Consider the following 16,332-nt stretch of genomic DNA (forward strand, 5'->3'; position numbering starts at 1 on the left):
AAATTTACGCAAAATATATATATATATATATATATATATATATATATATATATATATATATATATATATATATGTAGCACAGTTGGAATTCTAAGTCCACACAACACCCTTAACACAGAAATGCATGACTGGCATGAAAGATTGTCTAGCCGACATCCATTTGGCCATTTGCATGGTCAGTAGCACTTATGTATGTCGGTTGACATGGCTAGGGCTTGCACAACATGGCCAAAACTTGCACAACTAACACACATGTGTGTTGACCAATATGGCCAAGAAGAAAACATGCACGGTTAACACTATATGTGTGTGTCGACTAACATGTTTTCTTTCTTCATGGTGCCGATCGACATCATGCATTTGCATGGATGAAACCTTTCGTACCAAGTACACAATTAGCACTTAGTCAAGACATGGTCAAACTAAGTCCTCTCAACCTATTGGATAAACCCAGTCCATTCGTGGTTTCTTTTTCGACCATGAACACCAGAATTATCAACAAACAATTCACTCCTTTTAATTCAATTCAACTCATTTATACGTGTATGTCAATGTCTAGATTTGGGATGAATCTAAACACAAACCAAGATTGGCCTTTAACAAAACGTCATGGCCACTCGAATAACAGAGTACCAACAAATATCTCTTAAACTTTTACAACATCATTGTTATGTGTAATTCAATCTTTTTGTTAACCAATATCTCTTAAGGTTGAGACATATAAATGTATTTATCTCAGTGGTTCCTTAGTATGAACTAATACACATTAATGACTAATATGGATTACACTACAACTTTATCCCTCTGTGGCTACAAATTCAAACAGTTATGAATGTTGTTTAATATTTTTATGTGAAATATCTTCTTTTGTGCTCAAAAGTGATAAATCTTTTATCGATCAAACATAGCCTCCACGTGTCTCTTAATATGGCCAATTACTATCTTTATAGTTACCCTAATTACGACAACACGTTAGATAACATCAAACCATATCAATCTTTACACAAAATAGTCTAATAATCTTAAGTCAAAAGATCATATGCACGTGTGGTATTCAGAGGATTTTGGGCTCACGTATGACAGATAATGTGACTTTCAACCTTGTTGTTTTGTCTCCATTCGAATCCTATATTGAGTTCATTATAGACTTTCTAAAGGATAACATGGGAGAATCCATGGAAGGACTAATAAGGATAATAGTAAATACTAATGTACACATTAAAATGAAAAAGCTGGTATAAAAAAGGTAGAAGAAAGAAGTAATACTAAGGTTAAACTGAATTTCGAATCTCAACCAGTACCTTAAAATACATTGAACAATTCATTTTCACCTAACACAAAATTTAACCATTATAACTCCATAGCTGTATTGTATTTAATACACTTCATTCATCGTTGAAGTTACGAATCTTGAGCAAGAGGAAGAAGTGCAAAACAAATGTATTGTCTGCATGGCCGACACTAGCTACTAGTAATCCCAAAGAAGTAAAAACTACTTTTGCTATTGCTACCTTAGCTTCTTTTACATATATTTTTAATAGGTTCATGAACTTGAGATCCTTGCAGAACCTATTACAACTCAAAATGATTTTAATTTACCTACGTGCTTTGTGAGACTGCGAAATAATGGCAAATATGGATTCTTGAAATTAGATTTATTTTTCAAATGTTTTTATTTTTGTCCCTTTTCGTTAGGCCTGGTAAAACTAGAGTTTTATAATTGATAGGAAGATTGATTTGTTCTAACAGTTGGACAAACACACATTTTTAATTCTAAGAAAAATATAAGAAAATTTGATAAGAAAAATAAATTTCTATATCAAATATTTAATAATGATAGATAAAGCCCTATTGCATGGATGTCCTAAAGTATTTTAAATGTGGAATTTTAAGAGAAATTAACCAACATTGTTGCTAAGCTTGGACCCACACACATTAAAACTTTTGAAGCATTTTTATTTAGAAATTTCATTATAATGAAAATAAAAAAAAATTAAAGGAAAGAAGTTTAGAATATAGGACATGTTAAAAAGAGTTATATTATATATATATAATTTTAAGTATGTAATTAGATATTTGACGATATATTATTATTGAGTATTATTTTATATTTAATTTAAAATCATTAAATTATATAATAATATATCGTATAAATATTTATTTATATACTTACTTAAATAATTTTATTAATAAAAAATTGGCGCAAGGGCGTTTCCCACCTAAGGTTTGTTACTAACGTAAATCTCATCCCTCAACTTTGTAAAACTCAAACTCATCCCTTAAGTTTATAAAACTCAAAATCTCATCCTTTATGTGTTAAAATTGGCGGAAATAGTTCGTGTGAAGAGCAATAAAGTAACCGAAGCGCTGACGCACTTGCAGTCCGTGTCAGCCATCATTAATGTGCCATAATTTCTTCACATCGAGGGCTGGAATTATTTGAACAAAAATCAACGGCTCACGATAAAGTTTGAATTTATTTCTCACGTCCGCATACAATTATATAATTCAGCAATTTAGACATAGATTTCTTCAACCACGATATCTGGCACCAGCGCCAAATTTGGCAAAGTACTACATCTCTGTGTTGTATGTTCGCCAAGTTAAATGGCGGCAGAAAATTAAAAAGTTTGTATATAGAAAAACAATAAATTCAACAAACAGAAAAAGGAAATATTCAAGCCATGCCGTTAATGTTCATTTTAAAGGAAAGACTGGACTTGGCAACTAAATTAATTTGTGTACAATGAACATAGACCACCCATTTGGATTTCTTTTTGGTCAAAAGACTTTTTTTCACTCAAAGATTAGTGCAAACTTAAATTTATATCTGTTGGCTTTTGAAAATTTAAATATTTATAAGTTTATTAATTTTCACTATCATATTTAGGGTTAAAATCATTATTTAAAAACTTTATTTAAATAAAGAAAATTTTATTTTTTTTTCACTATAATTTTAAAAACTAACTATTTTTCTTTTAACTTAATTTTAAAAAATTACCTTTTCCACTCCCACAATTTAGGATTTTATATTTTAGAGTTAATGACCACCCTCTTAAAGTTTGAAACATTGTACTTATATTATACCCCTAAGTCTTCATTTTATCTTTCTGACGATCATTTTTCTTGGCAATTCACTTGGACATATCATCAATCTCACAAATGGCACCTCCTCTCCCTCTCCGGTGATTTCTCTAAACATAATCCATTGAAAATCTGATCAAAATGATCAAATTTTTGTGCACAGATATATGCAAATTTGCATAGATCCATGCGATGGCATATAACTGATTTGTGTGTTAGCCAATGCACAAATTGTAACACAGATTTGTGCAAATTTGCATAAATCTGTGCACAAAACTTTGGTCATGTCAATAGGATTTGTGGTGGTTCCCACGTTAAAAAACCATTGGAGATGGAGGGGAGATATTGTTGGAGTGAATCATTAGGAAAAACAGACATTAGAAAGATAGAATGAAGATTTGGGGGTATAAATATAATATTTCAAAGTTTGAGGGGATGACTGTCAACTGTAAAATATAAAACCCAAGAAACCCTAAATGGTAGGGGTGAAAAAATAATTTTTTAAAATTAAATTAGAGAGAAAATAATTATTTTTTAAAATTAAGGTAGAAAAAAAGAAATAAATTTTTTTTATTTAAATAAAATTTCTAAATGATGATTTTACTTTTGACTATAATAACTAAAATTGATAAACAAATAGGTACTTAAATTTTTTAAAGTTAATGAACATGAATTTAGGTTTATATTAAACCTTGGGTGGAAATAAGTCTTTCGACATTTCTTTCTTACGAAGAAATTTCGAAATGGTATGTAGTGCTCTAATTGAAGATTTTTTTATTTAATTTACGAAAATCCTATTGATTTTTTTTGGTAATAAATTAATTTTTTCAAAAAACTAATAAAATGTTTTGAAAAGAATTAGAAAGTTCGATATATAGCAAAACAATAAATTTAAATAAAGGAAAAAAGAAACAAACAAATCATGTCATTAACGCTAGTTAAAAAGGAAAGAATGAATTAAGCAACCCAATTAATGTATATACATAGCATATGGTGAATGGCCAAGACAACCCAGCATTCTAATTCAGGATTTTTTTTTAATTTAAAATTATGGAAACTTATTAAACCTATAATCAATTAATCTGTGCAAATACCTCTCCAATACGAGCCGACCTGAGTCTTGTTGCATGAAGATGACAAATAAAAATAAATTTCTCTTTCTTTTGCATGCAACAGGAAATATCTCTTTCATCCGTAAGATTTTGCATAATTAAATACACACAAATATTTTAAAAAATCGTGCTAAGACCCACTTTTGATAAAAATGTCTATACAAACACTTTCCCCCAACGATAATATGTAATACCCATTTTTCCTTTTACAAAATTATAATTATTGTATTATTTTTAATCCTCCAATTCAAATTTTAATAAAAATAAAAGAAATTACAAAAATTGAAAAAAAAAATAGTTGTCTTATGCTTATCTATTTGTTTAATATTGGAAAGGGTATTAATTTCACATGCAGATATATTATACCACGAGATTAATCTGAATCGAATGAGCTCAAATAAGAGTCAACTCAAGTTTGATAAGATCTTGCTCAAACTAATGATGATTTTGACAAAGAATGCTTAGAGAAGAAGAAGAGAAATAATTGGATAAGAAAAAAGAAAAAAAGGAAGGTCATGAAAAAAAAAATAATTGTAAAAGATAAAAAGTTGTTAGAGAGATGAATTTACAGAAAAATTTCCAACAACTCAATAGTTTCAACTATATAGCTACCCTGACTTGAGTTTAACTCATTTAAGTTAAATGTTAACTGAGTCTAAGCTAGTTTAGTGTTAATTTAATCTAAATTAGATCAACGCATACGATACTTTGTGTTTGTTTTTTTTTTTTTAAATCTTCAAAAGTATGTATTCATATAACAAAATGGTGATTTCGAAATCAAATTGAATCAAACAAATTAAAATAACTAATTTGACAATCTTGTAATAATGACATAGTATAATATGTACCTAAGGGTGAATATGTCTGAATATCCTAGTAAAAAAACAAGATCCATAATTAACTAGTTCATAAAATTTAGGAATTGAAACTACAACTAAACAGACTAAATTCTTACCCAAAACCTACCCCGTTAGTTTTGATTCAAGTTTGATTCCTCCTGACATTAATCATGCCCCAACTTCTAAATCACCTTCACTCTCACCTCCTAGCCCCTATTCCATCAACTTATGCTTCTTGCATTTCTTCTTGGTGGGTTGTTCTTTAGCATTAGACATTTATTCTTCTTTTATAGAAAAATAAAAAGTAGAAGGAATTCTTTAAACAAAACATTTAAACCATCATCATCTCTCCTTTAAAACTATATAATATTAAAACAAATTGATGATTTTGAAATCAAATTTAATTGAAAAAACTAAAATAGCTCATTTGATAATCATGTAATGGTGACATAATGTATTATGTACCCAATGGTGAGTATGTTTGAGTATCCTACTAAAACAACAAAAATCAGAATCGACCAATTCCTAAAATTTAGGAACCAAAAGTAGAGCCGATTAGAACAAGGTCTTACCTTAAACCTATCTGGTTGGTTTTGATGCATCTTTTTATTCCTCCTAACATTGTACATGCCCTAACTTCTATGTTAGCTTTACTCGCACCTTGTAAACCATGTTCCAATGACTTCTGCTTCTTGCACTCTTTTTGGTGGGTTATTGTTCTTCAACATTAGACATTTCTTCTTCTAAAGAGGAATAAAAAATAGAAGGAATTCCTTTAACAAAACATTTAAACCATAATTGTCTTTCCTTCAAAAGTATGTAATCTTAAAACAAAATAGTAATTTTGAAATCAAATTTAATTAAATAAACTAAAATAGTTAATTTGGTAATTATGTAATAGTGACATAATATGTATGTACCTAGGGGTGAGCGTGTCTAAGTATCGTACTAAAACAACATAAACTGGAATCAATCAGTTCCTAAAATTTAGGAACTAAAACCAAGACTTAATCAAACAAGTTCTTACTCGGAAACTGCTTGGTTGGTTTTGATTCAATTTTGATTCCTTCCGACATTGATCATACCCCAACATCTAAATCACCTTCACTTGCAACTTGTAGTCAATATTCCAATGACTTTTGCTTCTTGCATTTCTTCTTGGTGGGTTATTCTTCAACTTAAGATATTTCCTCTTCTTCTACAGAGGAATCCAAATTAGAAGGAATCCCTTCAAACAAAACATTTAAAATCATTATCATCTTTCCTTATTTTTCCCTTTTCACCTTGAGTTTCTTTGCAAGTTTTCTTTCCAATTCCAAATCTTTATATGCACTTTTGCTAGTATTCGGCAAATTCATTTTAAAAAAATCCTTCAAATTTTGTTTCTCGACCCCCCTCCTCTTTTATCAAGATCCTTAATTCTTTTCTCTGTTTTTCAGATGATATATATAGACTCATTTTGTCTCAAATTAAGACCTAAACTTCACTTCACCTTCTTCTGATAAAATCAATTCCTTCAAACTCTACTTTTCCTTATAATTAGTCTACATGAATAAACTTTGCGATATCTTCCGATGTTTTAACTTTACATCCCTATTTATTCTATTTAATTTCTAGGATTTCTACAATAAGCATTAAAATCATATAATACCATTTCACAAGCATAAAAATGGTGATCCTCAAGGAGGTGGATTGCGACAACTTTGCCAACAGCTTAGATGCGAGAAGGGTATAGTTTAGTTTCTCCTTGTTTTTAAATTTCAAATATTCTCAAACCATCAGAGAGTTGGCAACTTGAGGCCATAGATCTGGTGTTTGTTTAAATAAATATTTTATTGAGTGTTTGTTTTTTGCTATATAGCGCCTATTGATGGTTTCGATTCTTAGTCTAATACTATATATTACTCTTACTGATGCTCCCTATAAATTTATCTATTGCTGCAATCCAATAAATATTTTTAAAAAGATATAGAGTCAATTTTTAGTCTGAATAATCTTCATCTCTATATAAAACATTTTAAATCTGATCAAAGAAGATAAAATATATATAATACTTGATAGTAAAAATAAATAAATAATATTTGTAGCTCTTGGAGTTTCCAGATCTGTTATGAAAGGGAAAATCTTAATCATAGTTTTATATTAATCGGATCTATTTGTTATATTAATAGATGACAAAAATAAGTTTTTCATCTTTAAGATTTGACGTATTTAAATAATCTTGTGTGATTCAACAATTATCGTACTTATTTTGAGTACTGCAAAACTAAATAATCCTCTTTAATAGTGATCGTTGTGTAATTTTAGTAAACATAAGTTTTGATAGTTGATATGTGTATTAACTTTTAACTATTGTTATTCAAGTTCTTTTATCAATTAGTTCTTCTCACTTTTATGATCTTTTAGTGCATATTTCTTTTAGTTTACACTTACTAATAGTATATTAATTTGTATTAGTTGCAGACACATCAAAAAGTCTCCGAACTATTGGTGATGGATTCATATGTTTTTTTCCGAGGTATCAACACTTAAAGGACATGACATAATGGAAAATACAATAAATGTATTGCTTTCTCTATTTATAATCTTGCAATAATTTTCAACATGAATGCATTTCTTTTTCCTATTGTTTCAATGCTATAACAAAACTATTTTATGAGTTAATCAAATGCATATTCAAGGAAATTACATTAATAGTTTTCAAGACGAATGTGATTTATGATATTTTAATAGAATAAGATATAATAATTGATCATTTATTATTTATATAAACAATTGACCAACCTTTTTTTTTTTTCGGCTAAGCAACCCTATCATTGGTCATTAATAATTGTTTATCCACTCTATATAGATTGCATGCTCTAAATATATGTATACATGATTTCTTGATGGTACTTAGAATAAGTAAACCAAGAAAATTATTATACCTCATGACGTCACACAAAGCTTACACAAACCTTACAAGTTTTAAGCTTTGTGTGACATCATAAGATAGGATGATTCCTTAGTTTACTTATTCCAAGTTCATTCATATAACATAGAAATAGTAGTTAAAGGTGGATAGATGATTATTAGTCATTTGTCGTTTACCATTTACCGTTAACATTTATAATTATGTTATAATTACGTATGCTACTTTTAATATAATAAAATACTATAAATAGTTTTTTATTATCAGTATCCTTATAATTATCTATTTGATAATTATATTTTTTTATCTATATACATTACTTTTGTTATATAAGAAAGTTTATAAGTAAACCTGATATAACTGGAAAGAAAATTTAAAAGTTATCTCTTAGTTGGTTTTTCATTTTTAGTCTTATTTATATTTAATACCTACCTTATTTCTCAATTTTTAACTACTAATTTGCTGGGAATCTTAGTGAACATAAATACAAATAGTTTATATATGTATTAACTTTAACTTTTGTTATTCAAATTGTTTATTCAATTTATTCATTTTGCATTATAATTTTTAGTACATGTTTCTTTAATTTTGACTCTTACTAACATTATATTAATTTGTATCAGATGCAAATACATCCAAATGTTTTCGAACTACCAGATATAGACTCAATTGTTTTTCCGGAGGTATCAACACTAGAAGGACAAAAGAGAACGGAAAATATAGCACATATATGGCTTTCTCTACATATAATCTTGCAATGATTTTCAACATTAATGCATTTCTTTTTCCTATTGTTTCAATGGTATAAAAAACTTGATCAAATGCATATTCAAGAAAATTACGGCAATTGTTTTCAAGAAGAATGCAATTTATGGTTTTTTGATAAGATGAAATATAACAATTAATCATTTATTATTTATATAAACAATCATTGATAATTGTTTATCCACCTTATTAGATTGCATGCTTCAAATATAAGTATATATAGTTTTATTAATAATATTTAGAATAAATAAATCACGGAAATTATCATATTTTAATGATGTCACATTAAGCTTAAAAGACAGCATGAAATATAATGATTTCTTTTTTTGTTAACTCTAAGTTCATTTATATAATACATAGATTGTAGTGGAAGATTAATAGTTGACCATTCACCGTTTAATATTAAAATTTATAATCATTTTATGATTAGAGCGCTTTTTTTTAATATAATAAATATGATGATTAATGGTTTATTAGTTATGTTTTATAATTGATTTATCTAATATTTATGTTTTCAATTGAGAGGACTTCCCTCGCAGAAAGTGTTTTCATATTAAACTGTTAGGATCCCAAGTACAAGGTATGAGACTTGGATCTCACATTAGAAAGTATGAACAACTAGTGTGAGGTTTATATGGCCTTGGGCTCTTCCATCTCAATAGCTAGTTTTTTAGGTGTGGTTTTCCTAAGGTTCGTATCATTTGGTATCAGAGTCATTACCATGTCTCCGAGTTGCAATCGTGCGACGCGGGTGGTCACGCTGCATTGCAGTGTTCGCCCGGGGCTAGCAGGGAGCTAGCACACAGCCAGCCCGCGTGGGCGCTGGGGCTGCGAAGCTTGATGGTATGTTAGGATCCTAAGTACAAGGTATGAGACTTGGATCCCACATTGAAAAGTATGGGCAACTAGTGTGAGGTTTATATGGTCTTGGACTCTCCCATCTCAATAGCTAGCTTTTGAGGTGTGGTTCTCCTAAGGTTCATATCATAAACTTTTCCATGTGAGACAATGAAATTAATGTTTCATGCAGTACTATAAGCATGAGAAATCGAATGGGTTTTTCCGATCGACGGTCGAGGTTGAAAACTTCATTATGTATGAAATATATCCCCGCCAGTTGGAGAAGATTGCCCGAGAGACACATATAGCAGAGCCTTCGGTGAGTAATATTTTATACATATTCAATAAACAAAAATGTTTTTTCATCGGAAGAGAAAATAAAAGTTATATTAATTGCAAATATTAGTCACAGGGGACAGAAGGCAAGAAAAGAAGCCGCTTAACGTCTCAAATTTCCCAGGACTACCATGAAGGGGAAATAATATTTGTCTTAACCCAGGAGGAAGCAGTCAAAGCATTTTTGAAGGAAGCGTACGACAATCTGCAAAATCTTTTGAAATATGAAAACCACGGAGAGAGCAGTTCTAGAGTAGATTGAGCTTCATATTGTAGTGAACCTTTGATTTTTGTAATATATGATCATTAATGCAAGCATATATATTTGTTATAGGCCGAAAGACAATTTCTCACTGATGAAACAATGTTTCTCAACTTCAAGGTGATAAAGTGCCAGCAAGTAGAGGCACAAAATGAGGAGACAAATGATGCCATTACTGATGCTGTGCCAAGATCTTTTCGGATGCTACAAGAGAATGATCTGAAGTTTTTAACGTGCGAAGTTTTAAGATAACTTAGCCAACCAAATCGTGAACTCCTGAAATGCACATTAAAAACTTCAAAGCATTTGTATCTATAAACTTTCATTATAATCGAAACAAAAGAAATATGAATGAACGAATGCTTAGAACATAACAGGCATGAAAGGGATAACTTCTGCGAACTGTCATATAATCCACAGATTTATATAGAACAATTTAGACATAAATTTCTTCAACTATGATATCTGGACCTAGCTCCAAATGTGGGAAAATATTTTATTTCTATGTTGTATTTTTCACCGAATTAAATGCTTTATATAAATTAAAAGATTTTATATGGCAAAACAATAAATTCAAACAAAAAAAAAAGGAATCTGCAAATCATGTCATTAATGTTCATTTGAAAGGAAAGACTATATAAATGTGTACATTGAATATATCAAATGGACAAGATGTACATACCAAAACAAAAATTAATTTACCCAAAAAAAAAAAAGACAAAATCAATCAGATAGATTTCTTTTTTAATTAAAAATGAATTAGAAAGTTTGGATATAGCAGAACAATTAATTCTAATAAAAGAAAAAAGAAAGAAACAAATCATATCATTCATCCAATTAGTATATATGTGATTACCAATTATTTTTCAAATTTGTATATCTCAAAATATACTCTTCTTAAAACTGATGATGCTAAAAAATTTAAGAAATTTGTTGAAAACGTGTTCTCGAGACAATAAATGTAGTAGCAAAATTATAGACATTGAGAATGAATGTGGATGAGTACTTTTCAGTACTCATTCATGTATCATACATTAGGAATTAAACAGTAATAATTCAATTGTTTAAGGGTTAGAATGTAATTTGTAAAAGTTAGATTTGGATCTAATTACACATACGGTAAATCACCTTAAAATATATGTGATAAATCAAATATGTGAGTTTAGCTTTTCAAAAATGTGTTTTAATATGTAGGAATAAACATTAAGGATATTTAAAGCACAATTAATATATATTAAGGAATTGGGCCAAATATACAATTAGGTTAGTTTATGGGCTTAACTATATAAAGAGTTGTATTAGAATTATGATTTCTCTTATAATAAAGACATTTATTATAATCCACCTAACATAAAACAACAATTAGAGGGTTTGTGAAATCGTAGCCGCCTAATCCTAGAGAGAATGAGTTTTCTCAAAACTTTCACACCTCATTCATCAATCCTTAGTGATCTAGCAATCTTTTATGCTATAAACAAGTCTCCATATTGTTGTATATTCATGGTTGCTTTGGTGTGGATGAGTAGAGGTTCTACTACGTTGTAGGGAGTAGTGGAGGTGTTTGAGACGTATTCAGGGCAAATTCTGATTAGAAGGATCCATCAAACATAAGTTTGCAACTCGAAACTTGCTTTTTATTTTTCACCTTATTTCATTGTCAATATCATTTACAATTTAGATAATAAAAATTCAATATTCTAAACTCTAAACTTAAAAACCAAAAACCTAAACCCTAAACTCTTACACATGAACCATAAATCATAAATTATGAATTATAAATTATAAACACTAAATTGTCAAACATAAACAAAAGATACTATATTGTAAACCATAAATTGGATAGTTTTTTTTTTTTTCAATTATTATTTCATTTATTTGTAATTTGAAATTTGTATTTTATGCAATGTATTTTTAAATTACTCAATTCCAAATCAATAACACACATATTACTCGGTTACAACTTCTATTAATCACACTTAGTACTATAATTAATTTTTCAAGTTTAAAGTATTGTTTGCATTTTACAGTTAAAAATTTCAATTTTAAAGTATTCAATGGTAATGATAAAATTAATAAAATTGAGGTAAGTGTAGGAAATATAATAAAGTTTGCAATTTTAAATTTGAAAATATATATACAAATATGGGCCTAAGGGCTCAGGCCTGAGATTTGCCTCAGACCCATATATGGAACCCATATTAAGTATAAAATAAAACGTAATTAAACCTATAATTATATACTATAAATAATAATATTATATATATAGATAATAAATATAAATTTATATATAAATAATAATATATTACTATATTATTAGATGTTATTTTATTATAATTTAAAATCACTAAATTATATAATAATATATTTCGTTTATAAATAAATTTATATTTTTTATTTATACGGATAATTATTAATTATAAATATATTGTAATATATTTATGGAAAGTTTTCAAGAACTTTAAATAAATAATTATTAGATAATTTTTAACGACTTGTTTCTAGTTCGCAGTTTACTGTAGTTCAGATTAGTCTGATTTTTTAGGGATATTAATTAAAATAGGTAAAAAAAATTTCGTTTATACGTTTTTAGGCCAGTGAACAACTGTTTTACCAAAATAAGCAAACCAATATTTTTTTACCTGTTTTACCCTTACGTTAAAAACCCTAGTAAAATCCAAAATGAAATATTCTGAAAGTTACTTTGCCGAAAACGGAAAAGGGGAGGTCAAAATCAGCAATCTGAAAATACAGAGCAAAAATCACCGACGAATATTGGAAAAATAGTAAAAACAGCCAAAATCTGTCGAAGTGGTAATATATATCAAAATAGTAAAAACAGCCAAAATTATGATTGTCAACATTGGGCATGTGGGGAAATTGATCTCAAAGCGTGGACTTTTACCGTATACGACTCTTCAACTAGCTTCATATCTTCCATGGATAAGTTCATTAATATGATGGCACGATATCAACATCTTTCGGCTATCATATGCCACTAGATACTGGGAGATTAGGGGTGATAACCCTAACTTGGAGTCATTCACGTTGATGCGATGTACTGATGTTCCACAACAAGGCAAAGCCTCTGGTGATTGTGAAGTATTCACACTTTTGATGATAGAGTATTTAGCGACTGGTCAGAAATTTGACTATACATCCTCTGATACTATTCCTTTGCGCAGGATGATCGCGTCTAAGATTTTTGCTCACGGATGCACTTGTTGATATTGTTTCTTAGTTATGTATATTTATAATTTTTTTGGATTGTATGTGTAAATAGTCCATATATTTTAATTGTTATGTTATGTTGCTATTGAAGTGCATTTTTGGTTGGATTGGTTGGATTGATTGGATTGCTATTGAAGTGCATTTTTTGTTGGATTGGTTGGATTGATTGGATTGATTTTGAAGTGCATTTTTTATTGAATGGATTGGATTGATATTGAATGGATAATGATAATAATATAGGGGAGACTCTGCCAAAATTGTTTAAAAATATTACCTTTGTTACAAAGCCAGGTGGCTTTCCACCAAATTAAGTTAAGAAAAAGTGGTGGGAAGGCATTTATGAATTACAAGCTCATGAGAAGAAAAATTGGCTAAAGTAATGTGAATGCATTAATAATATTGGAAACTTGGCTTGGAAGGAAGCCACTTTTGCTGATTGGAGGGGCGACAATTCTCCTATAAATACCCCGCCTCTCTTCATGTAATGAGTATAATTTTTCTCCTGCTCTTCTCTTCATTTCATCCGGTTCATATATATATAATTATTCTCTCAAGTTGCTTTCTCTCTTTTCTCAATTCTTCTTTAATAATTTATCTTTGCTAAATTAATTTTATAACAACCTTATATATATATAGTTTATCCATTATAGCCATGATATCAAAATTACTTTTAACATTCTTTTATCATCCCTTAATTTAAGCAATAATGCACTTCACAGTCACAAAAATTACAATCTATTAATACAATCAGAGAGAACAGAACAAAAATTACCATCTATTAATACAATCAGAGAGAACATTATAGTTTAATATATAAATAAAAACCATCCATTGAAATTTCTGACAAAAAATAACATTACAGTTTAATGGACAAAGTGAATATTTCAAACAAAAAAAATAATTTCCCATAGTTCCAAACATTTGGAGATTTACACTGTACTGTCTATTCTCCTCAAATTGCACATCCTAAACATCTGCAATAGAACAATACAAAACATTATTGTAAAAAAAATAAAACCCGAAATGCAAATGTAATATATAGCAATTTGATACCTGGACGTACAAGCAATTAGATATCTCGTCTTGCCTTTTATAAAGGGTTCGTACAAGTAAGTCTAGTATGCCCACGCTGGCGACACCGACTACAAACAGGTTGACATACTTCCTCCCCCTGCGATGGTCTCCTTCTTTGTTCCGATGGTCGACCTGAACGTCGATTCTGCATTAGAGGTGGCTGGATCGTGGGAAGATTCTCCGGACGTAACCATTCAGAAGGATCTCCTAGTGGTTCAACACTCTCTCTATATACTGCTTGCCAATATTCGGTTGAATAATATTTACTAACCCATTGATAACAATCAAAAAGATTCTGAAACCTGGCCACGGCTACAACGTGTGTACACGGAATATGTGACAATTGAAATTTCTTACAGCTACACTCCTGCACACATAGATCCACTATAACGATCGATTGGGCCACACCGTGGACTTCATATCGGTGCATATTTATTGGTTTGACAACCATGTTAGCTGATTTTAGGATATCACCTGCTATTTTCTCCTCAGCCCACGGACTGAGTTTATTTGTAGAAGCCTCTGCATGATTACAAAAATATATATTATAAGTGTACATTCAATCATCATGAACAAAAATAGTAAAAAATTATACAAACCTGACATAGTGCGCCGAGAGTAAAACCATTTCTGAATGGTGGAACGCAAAAACTCAAGTAGCATCATAACCGGTAATTTTCGTGCGTGTCGTGCTAAGGCATTAAACGATTCAGCAATATTTGTTGTCATTATATTATATCGAATACCTGGGACATAAGCACGGGCCCAACGTCTATAGTCTATACCCTGTAAATATGCACCTGTTGAAGGATTTTCTTCATTAATAATTCGCATTGCATCCTCAAAATCTGGTATTCGATAAGCTTTCGCTGCTCGCCAAAACAACCCATCTATATGCTTTGTTTGTTTATACTTGCTTCGCATATTACCTTTTATATGATGGTTACACCAACCGTGGTGTGCATTTGGAAATACTTCTCGCACGGAGTGAATGATAGCATGATGTCTATCCGAAATGATGGCCAAATCTGGAATATCACTTATACACCCATGTAACGCTCTCAGAAAAGGGGTCCAAGTCATTGTTTCTTCCTTTCCCCCCATACTAAAAGCCAAAGGATAAATTTGGTTGTTTCCATCTTTACCCACAGCAACAAACAGTGTACCCCAATAACGTCCTTTTAAAAAAGCTCCATCAATACAAATAACAGGACGACAATATTCTCGAAATGCTCTAATTGAGCAACCTAAGGCCGTAAAGATAAAACGAAACCGATTATCCATATCAGTGTCAATGTGTGTAATGGTGCCAGGGTTTTTTTGTTCCAAATTGTAACAATATACAGGTAATTGTCTGAACGACTCTTCAGGAGAACCTCTAATCTCATTCAACGCCTAATTCTTAGCACGCCAAACTTGAGTATAGGAGATATCTATTTTGTATCTATCTGCAACATCCGTTATAATGTCTTTTGGCCTATAGATTCGATTAGAAGCAGTAAACACAGATTGCAATATTTTTCCAAGTGTCTGTTTACCTGCTTGCCTGTGGTGAGGCATTATCACATCCCGAGGACATGTGTGAGTTTCTAACTTTCGTAATACAAAAACATCTGTGTTATGTAATTTAACTCTCCTTGCCTTCCATTTACATTGAGGATGTGCACATTTGATATCCCATCTTTTTTTGTTCGAACTAGCCACATTGATCTGATAGCCTTTTTTCTAAGGCATCCCTATACATCGTATCTTTCAACACCTGTTTAGATGTGAACTGATCATTTACTTTGATTCTCCCATCTCGTGGTGGAACTGAATGTAATGTAATACCTTCGTTTTCTATATCCTTGTAAGGATTTGGACCACCGAAAAAAGGATTTG

The 16,332-nt window shown here is 30.0% G+C and overlaps 1 protein-coding gene across 1 annotated transcript; it reads right to left on the minus strand.

Moving 5' to 3' along the window:
- Positions 1-14,306: 14,306 nt before the first annotated feature.
- Positions 14,307-15,735, minus strand: LOC123213674. Its single transcript, XM_044633141.1, has 3 exons — positions 15,051-15,735; positions 14,540-14,973; positions 14,307-14,351 (listed from the first exon to the last, which is right to left on the minus strand). The coding sequence occupies exons 1-3, from the start codon at positions 15,733-15,735 to the stop codon at positions 14,307-14,309; spliced, it is 1,164 nt and encodes a 387-aa protein (XP_044489076.1).
- Positions 15,736-16,332: the final 597 nt, after the last annotated feature.

Source organism: Mangifera indica, chromosome 4 (genome assembly GCF_011075055.1).
Source record: "Mangifera indica cultivar Alphonso chromosome 4, CATAS_Mindica_2.1, whole genome shotgun sequence".
NCBI lineage: Eukaryota > Viridiplantae > Streptophyta > Magnoliopsida > Sapindales > Anacardiaceae > Mangifera > Mangifera indica.